General features: G+C 31.6%; 1 protein-coding gene across 1 annotated transcript in view; it reads right to left on the bottom strand.

Moving 5' to 3' along the window:
- LOC127707630 (extracellular matrix organizing protein FRAS1-like) overlaps nucleotides 1-27,642 on the bottom strand; it is a 116,280-nt gene that overhangs the window by 13,277 nt on the left and 75,361 nt on the right. The window contains exons 29-54 of the mRNA XM_052212243.1: nucleotides 27,025-27,205; nucleotides 26,437-26,599; nucleotides 24,856-24,988; nucleotides 24,058-24,248; nucleotides 23,226-23,379; nucleotides 22,703-22,785; nucleotides 21,473-21,653; nucleotides 19,828-20,136; nucleotides 19,049-19,228; nucleotides 18,469-18,593; nucleotides 17,796-17,936; nucleotides 16,771-17,025; nucleotides 14,342-14,434; nucleotides 13,254-13,404; nucleotides 12,476-12,699; nucleotides 11,638-11,902; nucleotides 10,992-11,072; nucleotides 9,570-9,739; nucleotides 9,046-9,169; nucleotides 7,955-8,166; nucleotides 7,458-7,605; nucleotides 6,122-6,327; nucleotides 3,810-3,966; nucleotides 2,593-2,793; nucleotides 1,924-2,111; nucleotides 1,233-1,316 (exon numbers count right to left, since the gene is read on the bottom strand). Of these exons, the coding sequence (XP_052068203.1) occupies nucleotides 1,233-1,316; nucleotides 1,924-2,111; nucleotides 2,593-2,793; nucleotides 3,810-3,966; nucleotides 6,122-6,327; nucleotides 7,458-7,605; nucleotides 7,955-8,166; nucleotides 9,046-9,169; nucleotides 9,570-9,739; nucleotides 10,992-11,072; nucleotides 11,638-11,902; nucleotides 12,476-12,699; nucleotides 13,254-13,404; nucleotides 14,342-14,434; nucleotides 16,771-17,025; nucleotides 17,796-17,936; nucleotides 18,469-18,593; nucleotides 19,049-19,228; nucleotides 19,828-20,136; nucleotides 21,473-21,653; nucleotides 22,703-22,785; nucleotides 23,226-23,379; nucleotides 24,058-24,248; nucleotides 24,856-24,988; nucleotides 26,437-26,599; nucleotides 27,025-27,205 (4,400 nt within the window). The remainder of the gene's footprint in view (nucleotides 1-1,232; nucleotides 1,317-1,923; nucleotides 2,112-2,592; nucleotides 2,794-3,809; nucleotides 3,967-6,121; nucleotides 6,328-7,457; nucleotides 7,606-7,954; nucleotides 8,167-9,045; nucleotides 9,170-9,569; nucleotides 9,740-10,991; nucleotides 11,073-11,637; nucleotides 11,903-12,475; nucleotides 12,700-13,253; nucleotides 13,405-14,341; nucleotides 14,435-16,770; nucleotides 17,026-17,795; nucleotides 17,937-18,468; nucleotides 18,594-19,048; nucleotides 19,229-19,827; nucleotides 20,137-21,472; nucleotides 21,654-22,702; nucleotides 22,786-23,225; nucleotides 23,380-24,057; nucleotides 24,249-24,855; nucleotides 24,989-26,436; nucleotides 26,600-27,024; nucleotides 27,206-27,642) is intronic.

The raw sequence follows: 27,642 nt of genomic DNA, 5'->3' as shown, positions 1-27,642 counted from the left end.
AGTTGTATATGATCATAGAAGTTAAGCATTACTTAGAAAAAACTGATTTAAAGAAATAATTATCTGCATTGTAATATTTTTGTTTATGAAGAAAGCCATTCAATTTGAAACATGTTAAAAATGCCAGGACACTTACAAATTCAGGACTGTTAAAACAAGTGAAACTGCGAGCTACTGCTCACTGATGATACCCCCGCCACAACTGGATAATTTTAATAGTGTAAAAATTTGTAAGTGTTCGGTAAACAGGAAGTTGTTGAGTGATGAATCTGAAAATGCATCACACGGTATAGCTGACTCATATAAACCCTGAAACCAAATTTCAGAAATCCTTATGATGTAGTTCCTGAGAAAGATGCGACGAAAAATATTCATGGGACGGATGGACGGACTGACGGATAGACGGACAGACAGAGGTTAAACAGTATACCCCCACTTTTTTAAAGCGGGGGTATAAAATTAAATATAAAAGAAGGATGTGTTCATGGGACACAGATGCCCCCACTGGTAGCAATTTAGCAATTTTTCCATAATAAAGCGATTTAACTTGAGAATGGTGAAAGTGACAACACCCAAACCTGAACTTGATGTGTGTTTGTTGTTAATAAGCATTGTGTATTTATTACATTTGGTTGCAGCAAACCAAAATTAGCGAATGGAAACCAATTTTGGGATGTATAGAAGGACAAGGATAAACCTCAATGCCCCTTTCACCTAGCAGAAGGGCATTACAAGAAGTTAGCAAAGTTCACTTACTTATTATGAAAGAGAGATTTCAGGGAAATTTCACTGAAATATAGTAGATGGGATATGGGTAAGAGGGAGTAATAGATAGAAGAATATCAACAAAGCAAAACTATTCTATTTCAATACTCCATTAACAAGAATGTGTCCATAGCACGGATGCCCCACTCGCACTATCATTTTCTATGTTCAGTGGACCATGAAATTGGGACCAAAACTCTAATTTGGCATTAAAATTAGAAAGATCATATCATAGGGAACATGTGTACTAAGTTTCAAGTTGATTGGACTTCAACTTCATCAAAAACTTTACCTTGAAGCGGGACAGACGGATGAACGGACGGACGAACGGACGGACAGAGGAACAGACAAACGAATGGATGCACAGACCGATAAACATAATGCCCCTAGGTGGGGCATAAAAATCTTATGCTTACTGTGACACAAACTAAAGGATAACCTGGACTAGGTGCTGTAATTATACTTACTGTGACACAAACTAAAGGATAACCTGGACTAGGTGCCTGTTCCATTCCAATGTCTACATTGTCATAATGAAGTAAGGACACAACCTTATAAAAAATAAACATTTATAGGTGATTATAACTGATGTTATTTTCTTTTTAAAAATGTCCTTTCATCTAATTTGTTACATTTAATTCAAATATAAAACATTTCTTTAGTTATAATTACCCTTCTGAAATTTTTGGTTTAAGGATTTAATTTCTGTAACTGTATAAAAACTTCAAAATTCCTCAAAATCATTTAGAATTAATTAAAACTTTTGAAAGGTTCAGTACCTCACACACAATTTTCATCTAACATAATGTAATATAACATAGAATACAATATATGTATATTATATAACAGTTTTTGTCATTCTGCTCTGTGCCCAAGAAATCTAATTTTGTAGCTTTTGGTAAATTTGACAGGCTCAGTGGCTACATATCTTGACTCAGGAAGGATATATCTCTTTATACTTACCAGTATATATACAGAAAAACTGTTAATATAGACGAATTTCAAATTTGTTGAAATTTCCCATGTTACATTTCTTATGTTATTACGTCACACATTGTTCAATGACGTCATTTATGCAGATTGAACTCTGGTCATTCAGTGCAACTAATTCATAAAAAAAACAACATGAGATTGGTCTATAGATTTATTTTTACTCACAACTGGAGGAGTAGGCAGTACAAGACTACCAGAGACTTCATCATCTAACACTGTAACAGTTGTAGACATAATGTCCCCAGGCTCAGCACCTCTCATACTTTTCTCATCTAACACAATATAGAATGACTCGTGCCATTCAGTGTTACTATTATATATAACATCCACAGAAAACTCAACAGATCTCATTCCTATAAAGAAATATGAAAGAAAAAAATAAACTTTTGAAATAAGAAAAAGAATTTTCAGTCATTATCACCAACAAAGGTTGTGGTGTCATTACTGCATTTTTACAGAAAACACAAATGTAAAACAGGAAACTCTTAGATAACTTAATTTTCTGCAAAAAAATATGAAATGTAATAAACGACACCTACAGAAAAACCCTAAATTCAATTCTGTAGAGAAACATAGAAAGTTAAAATTAAGGGCATAGGATACAGAAGAGATCTTTGGTTGATCTTTCTTACAATTTTGACGCATAATCAATTCCAATATGCGAAATATGAAAAGAAAAATATAACATCATGACTTACTTTTTTAAAATATTTTTGTTTGATTTTAGCCTGATCAAGGGAAAAACACAAATTTTATATTTTTATAAACTTTGCCAAACAAATACCATAGCTGTATACTATACAAATAAATTTATTTTGTTAACTTATTTTATACCTGGTTTAAAATCTAATACCACACTTTTAGCATTATAATCAAGTCCTGACAATGCTGATCCATCTCTAGTACTACACCTAACAACAGATGTACGGTTCAGATCACCCATTCTCATCACCATGACAACCAGTGTAGAAACAACATCCACAAAGACTGGTTCCATTATACTGTAGTCTGCTTGCTTGAACTGTATCCTAGGAACTAAAATATGTATAACTTAAGAAAAAGTTCATTGGGGTTTGAATTTATATTGATTTTACCATTGGTTGGCCCTTTATGCTAAATATCTTACCACCAGTGATAAGGAGTAAAATATCAGAATAAAGGGAAAACTAGTGATAAAATCAATATAAATTAAAGTATCAATGAATTATTCCAAGTCTTATAGGACAAAGATGGTAATTCTTTTGGAACGAAGTACTCTAGGTGAAGGCTAATACTTGCTGTTCATATTTGATTGCAATAATTAGATGAGGATATATTATTATTTGAAGTTTACATTTTATTGATTAAAGTGTGGCTATAGTTATATCATTCTGGTAATCAAGAAAGAGGATTAATTAACTGAAGCAAAAACACCTTTATATATTATGTGTTCTCATTAAATTAATGCAATTTTTATTTTTTTCTCATCAAATTAAAATCAAATATTATAAAGTTTCACTATTATCTAAAATGTTTTATTTTTATGGTCAATGTTTTATTGTGGTACTTTTAATTTAGGCAATTTCATCTTTGACTACAGCTAAAACATCCTAATTTACTGTGCATGTAAGGTTGGTTATACAAAAAAACATCCCTTAAAATATATTTTCCTTAAAGATGGCTTTGATAGTCTTTGTTAAATCAATTTACTACTTTTTAAGTCTCTGGACAATTTAGAACTTGAAATATTGTACACACACCTGTCTATTGTCTGTTGTTATTTGTGTTGTTGGATTTCAGTCTCATTGACATATACTACAAATCTCCTTTTTATGAAAAAAGAATACCAAAATGTTATTAAAATCATTCATCTTGGAAAAATTCGAAATCTATGATATAGAGTTGTCATGGATTCAATAGTCAAAACAACAGCCAACAATGATAATGTTGAAATGTGGATTGAAATTGTTTAATAATCTGTGTCATTGTGTAGGTGTATCAATGAGATGTATTTTTTTAGTCATACATGTTTAAATCATGTCAAAATAGCTTAAGGAATCCTGCTATCTTACCATCCTCATCATTGACAACAAAGATTGTTGCCATGGTAACCTGTCCTAATTCTGCTTTACAGAGTTCTGTCCCTTTAGGTTCTGCCAGTCTTAAATAGAACAGTTCTTTGGGTTCATAATCTCCATCATCAACTATATTAACTGAACAATTCTTAACCTGAAAAATATATAAATAATTGAGAGAAAAAAGTGTTCATGACTTGTATAAAGAGAATTTATATGTTCTTGTTACTTTGTTGACAGAAACAGGCTCAAATGATGTATACAAACAAAGTCATGCACATGTTAATATACCCGTTGCTAGTCAGTGCCCTTTTCACATCAATCTTATGATCAATAGTGATTGTAAGTATACTGAAATTTTTTTTTTGTGAAAATAGTTGCAGGAACTTCTTTGTTTTTTTTTAAACTGTTAGCAAAAATTGGATTGCATGTCTATGACAGTCTATGTTAAGTTTAATCATTATATATTAATTCAGAGTGATTAAGGATATAGAGAAATTTAAATTGATGCAGACCATATCTTGATGTTAATTTGATTTATGGCATTGTGATGCATGGGTTGAACAATAACAATATACTTAAAACCTTTATTGATTAGAAAAAAGATTTTAATGACAATTTTACACTAGACATGCATTACCATAAAAGACTGATGGTGATTTCATAGTTCTGTTATCATTGATTGGATTATTTTTGTTGCCTTTTTCTTGTTCTATATGAGTTAATTCTCATATTGTTATTTTCTAAACAAGAGGCCCTCAAGAGCCTGAATCGCTTACCTGTAATTTTTTGTTTAAATCTTTCATCAATGATTATTTTTGCTTTTCAATATATATTAATGAGTGGCTTAAAAATGCAATTTAAATGTTCTTTGTATCTGTCATATTTTCTTCAAAAGCAAAAAAATGCATTTTAGCCATAGTGGCTATGTTTCTTGACGTACAAGGAAATAAAATACAAAATTTATACTAGATACTCTGAAACTCATTAAGCCCAAGTTTGGCTGAAATTGATTCAGCAGTTTCAAAGGAGAGGATTTTTTTAAAGTAAGCAAACTAGATGAACAAATTGTGAAAAAATGTTTTTAAAGGGCAATAACTTCTTTAGGGGTCAATTGACAATTTTGGTCATAAAAGTTATTTATAGATCTTACTTTGAAGAACGTTTTCGCTGTTTACAATTTATCTTTATCTATAATAATATTCAAGATAATAACCGAAAACTGCAAAATTTCCATAAAATCATCAATTCAGGGGCGATAACCTAAAAATCAGATACCCGATTTGGCTGATAACATCTGGGCAGGTAGACCTTGACCTAATAAATACTTTAACTTCTTGTCTGATTTGCTCTAAATGCATTAGTTTTTGAGATACAAGTCAAAAACTGCATTTTACCTTATGTTCTATTTTTAGCCATAGCGGCCATGTTTTCTGAGGAAACAGAAAATAAAACACAAACTTTATTGTAGATAACCTAAGAATCATTCAGCTTACGTTTGGTTTAATTTGGTTCAGTAGTTTCAGAGGAGATGATTTTTTAAAGTTAGAAAACATGATAAACAAATTGTGTAAAATTGTCTTTAAAGGGCAAAAACTCCTTAAGGGGTCAATTGACAATTTTGGTCATATAAAACTTATTTGTAGATCTTACTTTGCTGAACATTTTTGCTGTTTACAGTTTATCTTTATCTATAATAATATTCAAGATAATAACCAAAAACTGCAAAATTTCCTTAAAATTACCAATTTAGTGGCAGCAACCCAACAATGGGTTGTTAGATTCATCTGAAAATTTCAGGGCTGATAGAACTTGACCTAATGAACAATTTAACTGTCAAATCAGATTTGCTCTAAATGCTTTAGTTTTTGAGATATAAGCCAAAAACTGCATTTTACCCCTATGTTCTATTTTAGCCATGGTAGCCATGTTTTTTGACAAAACAAAAAATAAAACACAAACTTTATTCTAGATACCCTAAGGATCATTCAGCTTGAATTTGGTTGGAATTGGTTCATTAGTTTCAGAGGAGAAGATGTTTGAAAAACTTTACACCGGATGGACGACGATGATGGACGACGACGGATGCCAAGTGATTGCAAAAGCTCACATTTCCTTCGGAAAGGTGAGATAAAAACAACTCTAATCTAAAAACCTTTTATGGTTATATAACTGCCAATGTATTTATACAATTTGGCAAACATTTGCCTCCAAGTTTTCCTGATGATTGTAAAACTAAATTGCAGCTATTCAGAATGTTTTCTTAAAAGTTAAATTATCAAACTGAAAATTATATAAAACATAGTTACCTTTTCCCTAGGAAGAAATATAATTCTGGAAGCATCTGTGAGTGGTCTTTCTGCATAGTCCATCATGACATGCGCTGTGTTTTGTCTTGTGTAACAGATTACAGAGGATTCAAAACTAAGATCACCTGACCTGTACACAGGAACATGGATTGAACTGGAACTTTCATCAACTGTGTACTCATGAGAAACAAAATGCATTTTTGGAACTGAAATAAAACCACATCTTTTATACATACTATGTATAAAAAATTTGTAAACTTCTATTTCATTTGGTCTCTGGTGGAGAGTTGTCTCATTGACAACCATACCACATCTTCTTATTTTTATATTTTTATTTAAGAAAACATCAAATATCATAAATTAAGATTATAGTAAATATGAACCCTTCTCTATAACAAAAACCAAATAAATAAGACAAGATATTCAGATAATATTACAAACATAGAACTCTGTTGTTTTGAATAATCACAATTCCATTGTTCCATTTTTGTTTTAATCTTCAAATGTTTTATTACTAAACTGTTAAGACACTGGTCCTGCTGAGTACTTAAAAAATATATTGAAACATTAAAACAGTCAGATCAGGGATGTATGATCACGATTTGTTACAATTTTACTTTTCACCTTGGAATCATGAAAAGATAAATATTTCTGACATTAGAGAGCTCAGGGCTTTTTCTGAACTGAATTTATCATAAATGCACCTTTGATTATGCTACTGTGATCATGATAAAAAAAGGTAGAGGGTTGAATACTAAAAACATTTTGTTTAAATATGGTCTTTATATAAATTACTGTAGACTCATTATAATTCTTGGAGTACTGAATTTCCTAGATTTTTAGGAAAAAGGTGAACCACAAACTTAATGTTCAACAAAAAAAAAATTTTAAAAAGACTTGTATACATAGTTTCTGAAAACCATGAATTCATGATTCCACAAAAAACAATTTTTCCTGAATCTGCGAAAATTGTTATCCATGGAAATAAATGAATTCATACTGTATCTCAGAGAATTTATTAGTTAAAGAATCCTGAAGATAGTTTGTTTCTGTCAAGTTTATTTAAAAGTTGTCAAGACAAGCAATTTAGAGCTTTGAAAATTTTATAGCCATTTGTCAATTGTTGAAGATCAAATGTTGACTTCAAGATATCTTTCAATGTATCTTTTAGAGTTGTTATCAGCCTAGAGAGCTGTACACTTAACAAAGTTAGTTTGTTTATAGAAAGTTTACTCAAGTATATATACAGTTGGTGTATTATATGAATGCAAATTTAAAATTATAATTTACTTGATATAAATTGTGTACTTTGTATCATTTCTTTCCCACTACTTACTGTCTAATTCATTGTCATAGATGCTAATACTGGCAAAATAAGGCATGGACAGAATACTGCCTATTGGTGTACTAAGGAACACAGCAAAGGTTTCATTGCCCTCTAACTTAGGTTCAGCAGCATCATCCAGTATGGTTATTCTACATTTCTGAGGGGGAAAAGTCATTGATTTGAAAAAATTATGACATGTCACCTCACATCTAAGAAAAGCTAAGAAATACACATTTTTAAAAACTGTCAAGTTAAAAATATGGAGACAATACCAAGGGGGCAACACACATAGCTAATGACAAGTAAAAATCATGTGTAACAGGTACTAGTAACATTACCTCAATTGGTCTGACTACAGTTTTTGTAAGACTGTTAATGGTTACACTGTTAATTTGATATAAAAGAAGCTTTTTTCCCCTTTACTGTCCTTGTGACCATTATTCCTCTGATCAAATTCCTCGACAAAGATTAGAAATACCAATTGAAATCCCATTTGAAGTCATTACCTGAATTGTCTCCCCTGGTGCAAATGTAATCTGACTTGAGCTAGGGATATAATCTTGTCTAGGTGTGGCGGATGGTGGTTCTGTCATTCTTGTAGCACACCAGACCATGGAATCATGTGACAGATCTGATCCACGACGTACAACTTCCACTTCCACATCCCCTGAGTTCTCATCAAAATGGTACTGAGACAATGACAAGTGGATACTGGATTCTGAAAAAAAACCAGTGAGCACAAAATTATCATTGTCTCATCTTTATTGTCAAAATCTTTTGTTTTATAGCTAAAGTAGCAGCACATTGCAAACTGGAAAAAAACTCCAGTTCTAAAACTTTGTTCATGTATAAATATCTATCATTTCTCTAAGTGTTAAAAGTGTCAAGATATTAACTGTGTCATGAACTTATGAAGAAATCAATAACTGTTTCAAAATACAGTTAAGCATATTTTTTAAAGCACAAGTCAACCAGGTTACTTAGGAATAGACATTTTTGTCATTAGCTACCAAAATCTGTTCTACAGGTAGAAAACTTCAGAATTTTTAATATAGATGTTTTAAATTTATTTTGTCAGAATGTTGTTTAAGATAAGAAAAAAAAAATATTTATGGTGTGAATCATTAAATGTAGTTCTTCTGCAAATATCAATAGAAAAATGTATCATTCCTACTGGTAAAGAATTATCTACATTACTGGTAAAAAAATATCTACAGTACTGGTAAAGAAATATCTACAGTCAAAAATGATGAAAATTGTGATTTTTTTTGGCTATTTGCATATGTAAAATGACATATAAAGTTTCACTTATAAGTTCCTTATTATTAGACGACATTTTAGAAAAATATTTTGTGTTTTAATATGTACTGTCTGGTAAGGATTTCAATTGTTTTTGAAAAAAATACTTTCAGACCATTTTGCATGGTTTTCTGTGAGACTTGCACTTAAATAGAACTATTTACACTTGATATGCAAATTTGTAAGCCATTTCCTATTACTTAAAACCACACAAGTTTATTGAATTTTTTCATTTGCAAAACCCAGTGTATTAATGTTTGTAGGAGGAAATTTAAAATAGTTCAAACAAAATATTTACCATCATTTGGTCCCCTTATAATGACTGTAGCCTTGTCAGATGAACCAACAACTGTGTTGTATGTAGGGGCTGATAACACTAACTCAAACTGCTCTGAACCTTCAAATTCACTGTCGTCTATTATCTGAAAGCAATAATAAAAAGGAATGATATCCACATTTTCTTCTCCTTTAATCAATGTTGGAAAGAAGGACATTTTATTTCTTCTCTTCCTGTTCCAAAGTGCTATTATTAACACTGTTTCAAGCAACTGGAAAATAAAGCAATGGACATGCATAAAGGATGAAATTTCCATTTACAGTGATATTCTATCTTTTTTCAGTGCTTTACTGTTTGTGCTTCTGTATTATTCTCTTTTCATATCTAATGATCCTCTTTTAATGTCTGTTCTAATATGACATGTTTTCAGTGTTTAGACAAAACTCATAATAGCACAAATAATTTTGACACATGCCCTCAACTTATTGCTTATGTTAATTATGTAGTCTGAGCCTGATTCATGAGAGTCCAAACTGGACACTTACCTTGACATCACAGTTAGCCATGGTCATCCCAGGTTGAAATGTCACTCTGTATACATTTGTCTTTCCTCTACTGATGTAGTCTGAGCCTGATTCAAGAGAATCCAGACTGCTTCCTTTGGCTGTTAGACTAGTAGTGTAACACACAACAGAAACACTGGAACTTAAGTCACCTGTAATCAATTCGACGAATAACTGTTGAAAATTCTACATGTTGTATACTGTAAATTCAGAAATTATTGCCTGTTATTATTCATTAGATTTTTGAAGAATGAACAAAAATGTGAGATGAACTAATGTTGTTTCAGAAAAATCTGCATACAGATATTTGTATCAGATAATATAATGCAAGTTATATTTATTGCGATCCTTAACCAGGAGTCACATTACTTGCAATAGTAAAAGCCCGCACTAATTTCTGAATTTACAGTAATTAATACATAAATAAAAAGACATGATCAGTATACGTCAATGTAAAAAGTAACTAAAGGACATGTTCAGTATATGTCAATGTGAAAAGGAACTAAAGGACATGTTCAGTATATGTCAATGTGAAAAGAAACTAAAGGATATGTTCAGTATATGTCAATATGACAGGAACAAAAGGACATGTTCAGTATATGTCAATGTGACAGGAACAAAAGGACACGTTTAGTATACCTGTATGTCAATATGACAGGAACTAAAGGACATGTTCAGTTTATGTCAATGGGAAAAGGAACTAAATGACATGTTCAGTTTATGTCGATGTGAAAAGAAACTAAAGGATATGTTCAGTATATGTCAATATGACAGGAACAAAAGGACATGTTCAGTATATGTCAATGTGACAGGAACAAAAGGACATGTTTAGTATACCTGTATGTCAATATGACAGGAACTAAAGGACATGTTCAGTATTTGTTAATGTGACAGGAACTACAGGACATGTTCAGTATTTGTTAATGTGACAGGAACTACAGGACATGTTCAGTATTTGTTAATGTGACAGGAACTAAAAGACACAAATAAGCAAGCCTTTTTCATGTCATCACAAATAGCAAAACTAGAGAACAGAAGAGACATGTCATCAGGAATAGTACCGTAGCCTTTTTGAATGCTGGTACAATGACAAAACCACAAAATTGAAATAAAATTTGTGGTGATAACTGAATTATGAGCCTTAATGGTTATAAGAAGCATGAATCTAATAAGAATTGATATAGATAATGTTATCCTTTGAGTATTTTTGAGAGCATTTAGAGCTTAAAGCACTGTAGTTGAGATTCGTTTCTGGTTGCACTGGCTGTCTAATTGTTATTAAAATTAATAAATATCTCTTGCAATATTTTCTCATTTTTCCTAGAAAAATGTTATTGAACTACACAACTGGCTCAAGTGATTATCACAATGAATGGGTTTATTGACACTATTTTTATATAATACCTGTTCTAACTAATGCAGCTGACACAACTCCACTTGTCTCATTCACACTATATACAAGGTCTTTGAATTGAATGGTAGGCACTGTAATGATAAGCAAAGACATGTAAATAAGACAATAATTTTATTGTACTTGCCGGAATGTTTTTTCTGTGCGTGTGAGCCAATGCTCTGTGTTGAAGGCCGTACCTTGACCTATAATGGTTTACTTTTATAAATTGTAACTTGGATGGAGAGTTGTCTCATTGGCACTCATACCACATCTTCCTATATCTATTGTGTGTGTGTATGTGTTTAGAGTGGGTATAAAAGAAAATATGATAAGGCCATATAATCCAAAGACATGAGTCTGTCCAACGTTAAATTCAATATATCAAAATTCCATTTTTATACCAACAAAATTTTTAAAAAATCACTTCTGGGATTTTGAAAAGGTAAACAATTTGAAGCTGAATTTAAACCAAGATTAGTCTGTCAATTTTAAACAAATTAAAGATTATTGGCCCCAACTCTAGGCAAATGCATTTTCTTTTTCTATGCTTTTTTCCCCTACTGCAATGGAAAAGGACAATATTCCCCCAAGATTTAAGAGAGCCTAACCATGTAGCATACATATTTAAAAAGAAAAGCACTTCATATAATAACTTACTGTCCTCTTCATCAGATATGATCACAGCGACCTTATTTTTCATTCCAATCAGACTATAAACTGGATGTATCAGTTCTACAGAGAACCTTTCTGGACCTTCAAATTTAGAGTCATCATTAATGATAATACTACACACTTTCATATCCTGCCAAGCATCAAACTGGACCTGTCCTGAATGTTCTCTATAATCCTGGTCGCCGGGTCTAGTCACTGCTTGGGTATAGGTGGCAGTGTCTGGGCTGGTTTTACATGTAACTACACTATACTGGAAACAAAAGTATGGTTAAAGTCAGGGTTTAAACTCAATTGTAGAAGAATTTATACAAAAAGAATGTGCATGAGTCAATACATATATATATAGAAATTGTTGATAACAGAAAATTGTTAAGAGAAAAAATAATTCTACCATAAGTAGACTTTATCTTGATTGTTTTAAAGAGTCTGCTTAGAGAAAGGACACAAATGGTGACTAGGGTAGAGAAATATGGCAACAGATTCTTCTTCATCTTGAATATGCATGAAAAATTTGCCACTTGATTTTAATCAAATCAGTCCTATCTGGCAGTAAGACCAGTGATAACCTGGGCAATTCTTTACAAATAAACTCGTCCTAGATACCAAAATTAAATTTTTGTAAGCCCAACATGTGTTTTGTCTTCAAAAGACTCATCACTGAAGCTCGAATCCAAAAAGTTAATATGCCAAATTAAGTACGAAGATGAAGAGCATTGACCTAAATTTGATTATATTGCATAAAAATGTTTTTTATTAGTAAATATGTATAAAAATGTGGGTCCTTTATGTATGTCAATGAGACAGCAACACAATAATATATTACCTGCTTTAAATTCCCTTTTTTAACAACTGGTATCCTGATGACTCCTGTCGACTCTGATACATTGTATTCAGGGGAGATAAACTCGATGACAGACCACATGATGTGGAATATGTTATTTGTAATTCGGTTGGGCTTACTATCAACGAGGTCAAAAGTAAACATATCTTCAGTCATATCATCCATGCTGGTCAGTACATAACTAATTACTTCATGGTCAATGTCATCTGAAAATTATGATAAAAGTCAATAAAAAGTCCAGTTTTTTTCTCTCGTTTGTATAATACTATTAGGGTTTAATCACAAGATTTAGAAAGCTAAACTTTTATTGAAATTTTGTCTAATATTTCACATTGTAGTTTTTAACTCTTCAACCTTCTCTATCCATATTGTTGTGAAACCATGGTGACTAAGCACTTTTTTTTCACAATGATTTTGTTACATGTATTGATTTTCTTTTTTTTCACTTTGTTATTGATTTTTTCTTTCTTTTCATATTGATTTTGTTACTGATTTTTCTTTCTTTTCACATTATCTTTTTCAGTCGTTCATAAAGTTATTTTTCTGATGTATGAAAACTGGAAACTGTGTGCCTATGATTGTTTACAAATTAATGAAAAAAACTCACCCTCCTTTTTGGAGACTGATAATGTGTAATCTAATAAATGTAAATTTATCAAAACTGTAATCACTTGTCTGTTAAATATAATGTTATACACTTTTCTGTCACATTATTTGGTTTGTGCAAACTTAAATTTTTATGCAGAAATAATTAATTAACCTTGTGTGAAAGAATATATAGCCACTGTAGGATTAGCAGTATTTTCTAGTCTTCCATGTTCTGGTCCCCTGGTTATCACAAAAGTCAGCTCATTTGGTGAAGTATCAACATCAGTGGCCTCCAGTTCTCTTGGTGTTATCAAATTATAGGCCTGTGAAGTATGAAAAAAAAGATTTTATAAAACTACAAAGATATATACATATAGGAAATTTTTACAGATTTTTAGAGACAACAGAAGAAATAAACAAATGTTTGGTGAATGGCTATAGAAGTGGGGTAAGACTATGGTTCTGCAGTCCTAAATCGTATGGGCCGATACTTTCAAAAAGTTGTTGTCATATCTTCAGGAACTAATTTTGCCTGAAAAGTAATCCAAATTCCAGCTGCACATGAAACCTTTATTTTAAACATGGAAGTATTTATCAAGGAAAAATATAGTTCTAGGAGCAAGCCCTACAGAAGAGGCATAAGATACCGAAGGGACATTCAAACTTGTTTAAAAGTCCAAAACAAACTGACAATGCCATGGCAAAAAATGAAAAACAACTAAAAGACAATCACCAATACACAAAACAAAACATAGAAAACTAAAGACTGAGCAACACGAACCCCATTAAAAACCGGGGGTGATCTCAGGTGCTCCAGAAGGTTAAGTAGATCCCACTCCACATGTGGCACAAGTGACCTGTTGAAGCTATTTATAAAGATAGATGTTCAACAGATACATATACCAAACATCATCTTAGACCTTATTCAAGAAACAAAAAGTTTGGTTAAGTTTATAAAAAGAATTTACATTTAATATGAAGTCATAAATTTTGAATAGTCAATCTGATATAGTGATCATTAATCACAATTATTCAAGAACTTTAGTGAGTTTGTACACATACCAATTGTCCCAAATCAATCTTCCCAAAATAGTTCCTCATTTTGGGGTGTTTTTCTGATAATCAAATCTATCCCTGAATGGCATTTACAAGTACACTGAGGCTGTGCCACATAATTAATAGGGATGGAAGCTAAATGTTTGCATTGGCCCATTTCAAACTCTTTCAAAATTTTCTTTAGTTAAGTTTAAATCAACTCACCAAATTTCCTGATTGTTCCAAGAACTGTAATCCTAAATTAGTTTTTAGAACAGGACTTCCATCATCTAAGGGCATGATATCAATTTCAAAATCCTACAAACATAATATGTAATTGTCACTTTAATGAAATAGTCTTGGTTCATGTCTGTCATATTTGTTTTTTTCAAAAATTGTTTTTTTATAATTTAGGCAGTTAGTTTTCTTGAATTGTTTCACATTTTTCATGTTGTGCCTTTTAAAGCCAACTATACGGTATGGGTTTTTCTCATTGCTGAAAGCTGTACGGTGGACTATAATGGTAACATCCACTTTATTTGAACTGTGGTGGATAGTTGTGTCACTGGCAATCATACCTCATCTCTTTATTTCTATACTAAAAGCTCATAAAACAGATGTATAAAATAGTATGCTGATAGTTTTGACAGTTTTGATACGGATCAGTTCAGACCATAAAAATATGTCTTTATTAGTTATTTTCAAAATCTTATTTAGGTCTTTCCACTTTTCCGTGGAAAGACCTTTTGCTTTTATTCTGATTATTTTTTTATTTTTTTTTTTTTCTTCCGCTGTATTGTTGCTTTCAAATATGTCACTTAGATTTTTGGTTTATGATGTCGAACCGTTAATACGCTTTTAAAACTGACACCGAGAGTTATCTCCCTGAACACTGTTTTCCTTGTGCACAATACTCCTTCACAACCGTAAAAGATTACGACAAACTTATTTTACCAAATTGCTCGCTATATCTTCAGGATGTTAAGTTTGATTTACACCGAAGCCTTCCGGAGACTCCATATGAGAGTTATTTCCCCTTATGCATTTGATATAAGTGATTTGCATTTGTAACTGGTAAACCATAAGTGATAGAGACCTAATGTCTTCGGATTTGAGGTCCTTGGTCCAAAAACAAGAAAATTAGGTCAAAGGTCAAGGTCAAATTCTAATTTTTTTTATCTTGACATATTCTCACTTCTTTTCATAAACCGTACAAAATATCGACAACATATTTTTATTAAATTGTCATTTACCACATGTCGTAATTCTTGAATTTTAGTTCAAACGGTACGTATACATTAAATGGGAGTTTTCGCCCCTCTTATATTTAGAACTATGTGTATAGTGATATAACTCATTAACCACACATTTAAAGACCTAGGGTCTTTTGATTTAGTGTCCTTGGTTTATGACCTTGATATTGGGGTCAATGTCATAGGTAAACTTGACGTTCTAGATTTTGACCTTTGCTTTAAATTCATATTTATACATCATAAAGCCATAGGACTATATGCATTAGGTTACAAGCCATATGACTTTGAAAAAGCAAACCGGAAGTGACTTTGTGTAAACCGGAAGTGGCTATTTTTTGTATTTATTTCATGTTAAAGTATATAGAACAATATATTTTTGAAAGCAATGTCAAATAAACTTTCAAATAATACCAGAAGTAACAAATTACCTCCCTTATTTCAAATAAAATTGTATAGAAACCATATATTTTGGGAAACAGCAAACAATTAGCTATTATTTGACACAATGAAATGACATTTTAAATGGAATTTTAATATTTTCATATCAAAATAAATCGTTAGAAGTGGAAAAGACCTTCAATTGTTCTCTGAACAATTGGTTTTTAATTTCTATTTAAATCTTTTCTTGAGGAAGGATTCTCATCCTTTCTTGAGGAAGGATTCTCATCCTTTCTTGAGGAAGGATTCTCATCCTGAGACCCAAAGACTAAAAATTACAAAATCCTTAATTCCTTGTAAAAGCTTTACAATATATTAATCCCAATACGTTTAAGAGTAATCAAAAATCCTCTATGCATAGATGGAAAATAAAGTATTTCATTGAATAAAATACTCCAATCTAAATGTTCTAAAAAGATCTCTGGTCTTGGTCTAAAACTATACTCAGTACTCAGAGTACAAAATCTGTGCTCAAAATGTCAAATCTAGTATTTTGATTGATTGATTTCTGAGTCTTGATTACAATAATCGTACTGAAATGTTTTATGACCTGGGAATGATTCTACATGTTAATGAACCCAATTGAGAATGATTGCAATTCTATTAATGACATGATGGATGATACAACTCATGTATCACAATTGTTTAGAGTCTATTTCATTCATAAAATGATAATGCTCAACTCATTTTGTCCAGTTGAAAAAAGTAAAAAGTTGGTACTTGTAAAGCTGAACTAACAATCCCCCTAACAAAAACTTATCCCTCTTTTGAGTATTCAAAGAGCTGACTGATAAAATTTCTGCCAAAAAAAAGTAAGTACACTTCACTGTCAAAATCTTATCGAAAAGGGCAAGTTGAATTTTATAAACTTCACTTTTATTATTACATAAGAATGTTCTTCACCAATAACAATTTTTTTCTGGCCATATAAACTGGAAGTTGTAGCATATACATATACTATACCTCAGGATCTCTTTTAACGCTAATGTCACCACGACTTTGATCTTTCTGCATAGCAAACACCTCAGTAGCTCCATCTGTCACAGTAAAGGAAAAGTTATCCCGAAGTGTCTCACTCCCATCATGATGATAACTGATTAGTCCATTATAGATATCAGCCATGGAGAAGGTAGTCACAGGCATGTAAAAGTCTCCTTGTTTTAAATCCAGTCTACCATGTACTGGGAGATTTATGACATGAAATATCAAAGAACTTTCCTACAAAAAAATAAAAAAACATCCTACCATAAAGTCAGTACAGTAAGTTCCATTTTATTTGTTGCTTAAATTGCACAGATATATCATTGAGATACCAGTTATTTATCCAATAAGAAATTATTTCCTATTTCTTTTTTTAATTTCAAGGAGTGCATGGAAAAGCAAAATGACTTTTCACACAACATAACTAACATCTAACAAATAACAATTACATGATAATGTTCTAAGTAAATGACTGTGACAATGGACCAATAAAGAAAATTCTAGTTCTGTCCTAACAGTTTCAGCTTCCCTGTAAATGACATCTAGATAAATCAGCCACACTCAAATTATGACATCATTCAGCACCACTTCTACAATGGTCCATTTCATTACAAACCATATGATGCATTTGGAAATGACTACACAATGTCATACCCTCCAAATGATAATGAAGAGAAGTAAAATATACTAAAATTCAAAATAATTTAAGGAAAGGAATCTTCTTCAAGAATTAGTTACTGTGGATTCATTATAATTTGTTGGGTACCAATTTTCATGGACTTCATGGTTTAAGATGAACCACGAATTTAAATGTTTAACCAATTCATATTTCTCATAGGATTGTATGCAAACCTTGAACAAACCAAGAAATCAAGTATCATCGAAGATATTATTTTTCTTCAATCCACGAAAATTGGTACCCACGAAAATAAATAAACCCTGTGCACAGTATTCTGACATAATTGTAAACTCTTTTTCTAGACTAAAGTAAACAGATAAATACTTACAGGAGTATCTTGATCCTCAGCCTTCAGATCATATTCTGTGATTGTTTTCCTGACCCCCTCCTGGACCCTCAGGCCATTATTAGTCACAATAGGTATTTCATCATCCACAGGAGTAATGGTTATATACAACTTCTGAGTGATCTGTGGAAACAAATTTCAAACAACCATAACATTAGTAGAATGACATCAAGGATTGTTGGACATTTTGTCAGACAAACTGTGATGATTCATCTGACTGTCCAAAAATCAGTCGGACCAAACCTTTAGGAGAAACAAAATCTGTTATTGAAAAAATCCACAATATAACTCGTTTTCCTGAAAGTAACACAAAATAAGATTGTTGATTGAAAAAATTAGTGACTTCAATATTCAAGATAATAAAAAAATTGGTGGTAATGAAACGATATTTTAACTGTTTTTATTTTATTTTGGCTCCAAAATATAAATTCAAACACTTTTGCTTTCTGCACATTAGGACTGGTGAAAGGCCAATGTTTTCCTGGCTACAGCATAATTGTCTGATTTGGCTGACGATCTGGCATATTTTAGGAAGTCTGATATCCGTGTTAGCTTTAGTGTATTGTTAATAATCTATCTTGCATTAAAAACATATCTTTCTCATCAATAAATGTTTTTTTTCTTACTTCTTCTCTAAATTAACTATCCTTTTTACCTGATTATTTCCATCAGTGACAGAGAATGTAAAACTATCCATGTATATTTCCTCTTTACTGGTGTGTATATAACATACACTGTTGGCTGCTAGGTCTGACTGCGTGAATTCAGATATTGGTATTCCTACAAAACAAATTAATGTAATTTTATGTTCAGTATGTATGTAATATACATTAAAATGCATATTTCATGTATTTCATAGCAATTAATGATATATCCCCTATGGACAAGAGCAAAAAGTCAGAAGCCAATATTACTAAAAAAAAAGAATGACATAATCAGTCAAAATCTATTGCGTCATTTAAAATATTTCAAATACTTTAAAAGTATATTTCAATACAAAATATGAAAATCATGAAAAATTAATAGCTGCAACGTTGGCCAGAGAGTGCTAAATGCTAAAGATATTAACAATGAAAACAAGTTGATTTATAGTTCAGTGGATTCTAAAGTAAAGTTTACAATAATCTATATGGAATTAAACAGTCAATCGTTCAATGGTCTACTGCAGCAAATTGTGCCTGTTAAAACTACTTTTAAATGCAATAGTCCTCCTTGGCTATTTTATAACAGCCTACCTGGATTACTGGTAAGTTCTAGGTGACCAAGATTAGGAGCAGAAAGGAGGTAGTAATGTAACAATCCAGGCTCAGAGTCTTCATCAGTAAAAGACAGGAATTCTGTAGTTATCTTGATCTCTGCTCCTTCCAGGACAACCAGTTCTTTGTTGGCTATTACCTTTGGAGGTATTCTGTCTTCTATAATTTACAAAAAATTAACATTATTTCACTTGAATTGGTTCTTATGCTATAATGTAGAAATGTTGATAATTTGAAATGTTAAATTGTACAGCTCTGCACTGAACAGCAGATTCATATGTTTTATTTTTTTTTTCAAATCAAGTGTTGTTTTGATACAATTCAGTTAAAAGAAATAAGCTGCATTTTAACAAAAATCATAATAAATAGAGGCTGAAGACCTTATTGCTGTAGATGTTTTTAAATTAAAAGGATAATGGTAATCGAAAATATATCTAAGAAAAATTTCTGTTAGAACTTCTAAAAATATGCATAAATCTGCATGCAAATTTATATTCATGCCTTTCATGATTTTTTGTAAAACATCATAAGGAGAATATGATATCCTAAAAAGTTGTATATCTGATCGCCAAAAAGTATGATGTCAATAAAATAAAAGAGATAAAATTTGTACATTTCCTTACCAATTTTTTCAGTACTTAGATAAAAAGCTATTACAGACTTGTTTTCTGTTACAGGTAACACCTTCCATATAAGAATTTTAGCAAAAGATTAGAAATTCATCATTTACCAATAACCATTTCTTTCCACAAATTTACCTGTTACAGTTATGTAGAAAATGTGATCTATCAACTTGTTTCCTTCTGGATCTGATACATCAAATTTAAATGTCAAAACACCAGTTATCTCCCCTTTAGGATGTTCAAACTCCAGATGACCTTGATCAACATCTAACTGAGTAAAACTCTTTATTGGGCCTCTTGTAGAAACAGGCACTTTTCTGTTTTGATTTGAAATTAACAAACGTCCACCAGTTGGGTCTCGGGTCAAAGTGTATGTCAGTTTTTTGTCATCGGAATCAATGTCTGTAGCTTTCAGGTCCTGAGACTTTATTGGAATTGTTGATCCTAAAAAACACCAAATAAACATGTCAAACTTCTACGTATTACTGTGGATTCATTATTAACCCTATGGTACCGATTTGGTGGGTACAGGAGATTCACGAATTTAAATGTTCAACAAATGACACATTTTCTATTAAGTTGTATACAGACATTGGCAAAACCGTGATATTAAATATCCAAGAAAATGCAAGTTTTCCTCAATCAATGAAAATAAGTAAGTATCACATTAGATATTAGCCAGGTAAAATATGATAGCTGACAATTTTCGATGTGAATAATCTTACAATGAGGAGATAACCCTACACTCAGAACAGAATCTTATTTGATAGCACTTTCTGAGGAGCATTGTCACTCAGGGATTACAGACCAACTTCAGTTTGGTACATTTTAATAACTATGGTGAAAATGTAGATAACTGATCTATTAAAGGGGCATTAGCTACGAGATATAAAAAAAAATGTTATTTTTTTTTGTTCAATAATTAATGAAAGTCAAATAGTGAAATAATAATTCGCTTTAAGCAGCCAGTTTTGTTTAATTTTGTCAAAATAAGCTAAGAAACATTGATGATGAATTATTCATTTGCAAGTGAATAATTCAACCTCATTCAATCTATATTCATATGACCATCAATTTAACCCCTTAGGTAGAGATGGGTTACGCCTAAACTAGGCGTGTTCAGCTATTAAAAGGAAAAGAATGTTAACACTGAAAGTGAAACAAGAGTAAACCATTTGGTTGACTGATTCGATCCACAAAAACTCATTCTGATACAAGTAAAAATGATGATTAACATATTTTTTTCACCTATATGAAATCGAACAGACCTAGAAAAATCCAATTGCATGTGTTCGTTATCTATATATATCGATATTCATGTTTATATCGGGTTATATGACCGTCCACAGTCTTCGGAGGTTGCCTCGATGGTTAATTAGATGGTATCTAGACTAATATACACACAGAATGCTGATACATATAATCGAGTACATGCATCGTAAATTGTTTATTTTAGACTTTTTATAATTTGGATATACATTTTAGTATGTTATAAATCTAATATGAGAATTTGAGTCAAATTGGTGAACATGAATTTGACAGCTAGTGCCCCTTTAACTAAAATGTAGTGTTTCAAAGCTATTGACAAATGTTTAAATTGGGGCATAATTTGCATATCAAAAAAACAAATGGCAAGATATTTCTTTTAGGGCTGAAAAAGGTTTGGGACCACCCTCAGAATGTATCAGTTTTGCTTATGACCTCTAGACTACTGATGTTTAAATCATGTTGTTGGGTTAATGTCTCATCGCTGTTTGACTTACAGCTACTGTAAAATTACCTGCTTTTAACATTAATCCTCTGTTAATTGAAAGTCTTGGTGTTTCATCATCTACTAGACCAATAACTATTTCTAAGGCACTTGTATCAGTAAAATCTCCATCAGACACTTGGATAGTTAACCTATCTCCATATGTAGCTTTACCATTGTGTTGGTATACTATCAAATCATCTAAAATTTCCTAAAAGTAGGCAAGCAAAAATTTGAAATATGTAGACATTCAACTTCTTTTTCTACATTCTTTACTTTTGAAACTTGGACATAACAGGCAACAACTTAAAAAAAAATTGGGGTAAATATTTTGATAGACTGAAAATTTATAAAAAAATTTCATAGGACATTAAGCAAACATCAATCAATCAATCAATCAAAAAAATAATATCCCTGATATGTGGTTATTTTCAAAATTGGTTGATGGATAGTCAGCAGACATGCTTGCTTGCTTCATTACATAAGCAACATTTTGGCTCCCCAAAAAAATTGTTGAAATAAACTACTGTGAAAAAAAGAGAGGCGAAGGATACCAACGAGACATTCAAACTCATAAGTCGAAATATATATTGAAAATGCCATGGCTAAAAAAAAAAAAGACAAACAGACGAACAACAGTACACAAAACACAACAGAGAAAACCAAAGACTGAGCAACACAAACCCCACCAAAAACTGGGGTTGATCTCAGGTGCTCCGGAAGGGTAAGCAGATCCTGCTCCACATGTGGCACCCATTGTGTTACTAATGCTAGTACAAACCCTGTGATAAGTCTAATTCGGTAGGTCACTTTTGGGGAAAAGGGGACGGGATTGTAGTTATGACAATTCGAAAATATCCGTTGTCATCAGTGAAATGGAAATTCCATAATTGTCAACCAACTTGTGATGGCGTCCGTAAAATTTACGAAGGGACGATTTCAACTTCGCCAAGTAGAAGATGCTGTAAATATTTGTTAGTACGTTTACCTGTCTCACCCAGACCTTGGCAATCAAAATCCAAAATTTGTGACACATTTTCATTGTATAAAGAGTTCAGGCCCTTAACAGTGGGAGATATGGATTTCTTGGAGGGCCTGAATGATTCTGGTAAGTATAACTGTGGCTTTTTCCACTGAAAATCCTAAGATCAAAATTGAGCCTAAATTATGCAGAAGTACTAGTGAGTTTGGTTTTTTTTTCTTGTAAGATTTTTATTACAACAGTAACAGATCTAAAAACAAAGGAACATATCAAAGTACCTGATATGTGAATGTTCCAGCTTGTTGTATTGGTCTGATTCTACTTAGTGGTTCACTGATATGATCCCTTCTACCCAAGGTACCTATAGAATAGATAAGCATATACAGAGCATGTCTATAGATATCAACATGTAGATGCAGATTCTACAAATTTATAAATATAAGTTTGGTTTTTTTTTTAATTCAGGTGATTTCATATAAACATGAAACAAAGAACAAAATACATATAAAATACAGGTAACCTAATTAATTTCACCATGCAGTTTTAATGTATTGGTGCTTATTACTATGAACTGAAAATTATTATGCAGCATTCTTGGTGCAGGAATAGTTACCCGTCATAGTACCGATTTTGAAATCTTTGGTTTAACCCATGTAGTTATTGAATCTAGGATATTCTGCAATCTAGGGAAGCACACTACAGCACATCTAGAGAAGCAGTTTCTTTTTCAAAATGTCTTGTTCTTGAACTATCCTAGAGATTTTTCTACTTTTGACTTTCCTTGTTAGAGTCTATACTTACCATGTTGAGGAGATACTTTCACTGTCAATAACAACTGATCAGGGTGAGTATCTATATCTATCACGTACAACGATGAATTAGTGACAACAGCAGCCTGGTGTTCCTGTACAAATAACTGTTCTGTCACCAGTAATGGTTCCTCATCGTTTATTAACTGTAAAAACATCAATAATATGTGGTGTACTTACAGAGTGATGGAAAATTTTACAAAAATACAGCACCCTCCATTCACTATTATGGGTTGTTAATAAAGTGTTGGTCCATAGATTTATGAACATATGGCTACAGAATTTAACCCTAACAAATAAATATTATTCTTTAATTGAACAATCAAATTTTGTGGTTTTCACTTAAATCAAAAATTGAAATTCTAATTGACATATTCCATCAAATTTTAATACTCTACCAAATTTTTTGTTCAAGTCTTTTGCATATTAAAAATTTCCATTTTTCAATCTAAAATTTAAAAATAAATCTGACAAGCTTCATGGTTTTTTTTAACTTTTTGTAAGAAGTTTTATTTTTCATATAAAAAAATATACATAGAGGAGAAATGTTTTGAATGTACGTGAAAAAATAGAATTATCAGCAATTTTACAAAACTGTTTAACTGACTGACTCATAGTTAGCTTTTGAATATCATCTTTTGATATTTACATATGAAATGCAAATAATTCACTTTTTTATTCTGCAATTAGTTTTTGAATTTCCTTTTATGGAAAGCATTTCAATTTCTAACCTAAAACATACAGTTTATTTAAATAATGATTTGATATTCTTGCAATTTGCCTTAATCAACCAAATATGAGATTCTCAAAACAGTGAAACCTACCACAATACTGACTCCAAATCTTTGCATGGGTGATTTGTTTACACCATCAGTAACATGGAATAAGAAATTGTCAATTACTGGTTCCTTGTTCTTGTGATCTGACTGACTGTAGTGAATAAAACCATCCAGTAGATCCTGAACAAAGAATTGGGTGACAGGTTCTCCGACAGTCTTCTCTGATCCGCCTACATCTATAAGCAAAAAATCATAAAGCTTGAAGGTTGGGAGTGTGAATGCATATTCTTGTTTCCTTCTACTGAGATGTGTTTGCAAGTAAGGTTATTTACATTTAAATGTTCCAATCTTTTGTCCTAAAAGGTTGTTGTATGTTTTAAAATATTCAATTCAGGCAAATGGACCAAAAGGAATTTTCTATTATTTTTAGTTTACACTTTATTCCATGGTATTTTGAAACTAAGCATTGCATATGCTTTCTATTTACACTGATTAAAATCTTCCATAATTTTGTATGCACTGACTTGATTATAAGCTTGAACCTCTCCCTATTGTAATTCATGAAATATCTAGCTTATCTGTTGAATTTGTAATAAATGTTACTTACACTTGGAACACTTTGACCAAGTCTCAAATGTTAGTAATGAAGTGACAGAGAAGATTTATTGGTAGTTGCCTGCATGTAATAAATGTATGTATACTACCAATTGTTTTGCATGAAGTCAATTATGATTTCTATTTTGTAAGAGCTACTTTAAAAAATATCAGATGTTATAACCAAAAATGACAGAATTAAGGTATTTTTATACAAGGTTTAAAATAGAAAAAATTCATGTGTTCTACCTGGTTTGTATGAGAGAATATTTCCAAACTTTGGAAGTGATTCTATCTGGACCAGTAAATCTGACACGGCTGTGTCTTGGTCTGTCACCTTAATATTGTCTGTTGTAAACAGTATTTCACTACCCTCATCAATCTGAAATCAACATTAGATTTTATTGCAAATAAAAAATAAATTTACTGTCAATTCAGAGCATATTGTTTTACTTTATGGATATGAAAATATAATATAATAATTGAACATGAAATTTAAAATCACCAAAAATATTGAAGATCCTACTTCTATATCTCACAGGTGGCCTATTGTCTATGGTTCTTCAGTCAGATGAGATCTGATTTGATAAATGTTATGTCTGAAATGTTAGATCAACTAGTACTGCTAGTACTCTATTGTCGACTTGGATTTATAATAACATACAGAATTTGATGATGTATAATTAAAGGATAACAGTACTGTAGTTGATGATGATGGATAGCTGCTTAACGTCCAGCGTCAAATTAATATGCATATTCAGGACCGATGTTAATGTAATATGAATATTAACCCTGCTTTGTACTAGACCGACATTCTGAGCCGGATTTTAACGTGCTAGTACACAAGGTAACATTTCGCAGGAAGACATGTCACCTTACCCGGACACATTATTCCGACTCCGAGCAGACCAGTCTTTGCTCTTACTCCTTAATGCTGTGTGCTTAGCGGAGAAGCAGCAAATACCAATTTTAAAGTCTTTGGTTTGACCCGGCCAGGGTTCGAACCCACAACCTCCCTCACTTGAGGAGAACACTCTTCCCCGAGACCACTGAGGCTGTCGTACTGTAGTTGAAGAGCTGCCTCTGTCCAAATTGCAAAATACAGTTTTACTGGCGACGTGTAGCAGGGATAGTTAAAACAGATATTTGCAATCGTCAAATCCCAATTGATTGTGGCAACTCTTCAACTACAGTACTGTTATTCCAATTCTAATGCATCACAGATGAAAAAGTACATTAGAGCTTGTAAAAATGTATAAATTCAAGATAAAATAAAATTTCATCAAACTTTATAAATGAGTTTAGTGCATGAACATCATGGCAAAACATGACGTCATACAAATGAAAACATTCTCAAACCAAAGGTTATTTTATTACTTGTACTACTCAGATTTGTATAATATATCAATGAAACATTATTTTTGAGGGGCTTTTGTTTGTTTTATTTTCAATTATACTATATTAATTGAACCTTCGTTAATTCCAACAATTCAATATTGCGGTCCAAGTAATATCAGTTATGGATTTGATGGTAAATTTTGGCAAATGAAAAAACTGTTACATAAAGATTGCAGCATTAGAATGTCGGGTATGATAGTTACAACTGATGCCCTGTCTATGGTAAAGGATGGAATCTGATAATGTAAGTACCTGAATTATAGACCCTGAGGCTACTAAAGATCTATTAGTTTTGTGGTCATAGACAGAATCTGAGTAAGATGCTAGACATACCTGAATTATAGAACCAACAGTAACTACTGATGCTCTGTTGTCTACTGGTTCTATGGTTACAGATAGAACCTTATTGAGTATTAAATATGTTAAACATACCTGAATTGTAGGACCAACAATAACTGCTGGTGCCCTGTTGTCTACTGGTTCTATGGTTACAGATAGAACCTGATTGGGTAAGATGTTACTACTGCTATCCGTAACATTAAATGTGAGAATATCTGAGACTGGTTCACTTCCTATCTCTTTGTCAGCCATGTATCTGTAAACAATACAAATATTATGCTAAAGCTGTCTTTCAGATTCGAAAAGAAATACTGGAAAATTACTATATATCCAAGGAATAGTGCTTTTATTGCTATACTCTATCTTTATGGTACTGAAGATCTTCAAGCCATCCACGTAAATGGAACTTTTAGATATTTAGCAATAGATGCTACATGTGTTTTTAAGATAGTTGTTCAGGAGTAATCTAGAACTAATATAAAACATATAGCAAAATCATTTAGCAAAGACTTTCATTATTTGCCTTAAAAAAAGATACATATTTTCCATTTATCATCTTATTTAAATGGGAGATGCAATATTTATAGTTTAACATATCATATAAGGGAGAGGCTTTATCTTTCTGATCGAAATCAAAATGTCAACAGCCAACCATAAAAACATTTATAAACAAATACAAACCTAATAAAGTTGTTATTTATGTCTTCTTGAGTTATGATGTTTCCTCCCATCACAACATTCAATTCTTTATAAATCAGCTGTCCATGTACTGGATTAGCTATTAATGTTATTCTCAAATGGTCATCAGAATCATCATCATCCATAAAACCAAAATCATTACGACTAATAAGAATTGTCTCCCCTGTAAAATATTTCATTATGATAAAATAATAGTCTTTCACTGCTGAAATTAATTTAATTAAATAAGTATATCATAGGCTAAGAAAAAATGCCTAATGTTGAAAATCCCTATAAAAATACATGTGTTTTTAATTCTGGAATTCTGCAATCTGTAACCGTTGAAAGTGCAATTCCAGTACAGTATTCTTTCTTTGGGGTTACAAACTATAGGAAAAACTGATATTTTGTTTTAAATGATCGATTAAATTAATTTACCAGTAAATGAAAGCCTATTGTAATTATCTAAGCATAACTATTGGATTCCAAGAAGCAGGATAAAAATAAGCAAAAAAAAACAGAAAATAATTTCTATGCTCAAACTGTTAAATAAACTTACAGCCATAGTTATGAAACTAATTGCAATCAACTAAAATTGGATTTAATGAGAACAGAAGTAAT

This window comes from Mytilus californianus, unplaced genomic scaffold, assembly GCF_021869535.1.
Source record: "Mytilus californianus isolate M0D057914Y unplaced genomic scaffold, xbMytCali1.0.p SCAF_7, whole genome shotgun sequence".
In the NCBI taxonomy this organism is placed as follows: Eukaryota; Metazoa; Mollusca; class Bivalvia; order Mytilida; family Mytilidae; genus Mytilus; species Mytilus californianus.
Note: the sequence above shows the minus strand (reverse complement) of the source record. Positions and strands in the feature narration are given on the sequence as shown.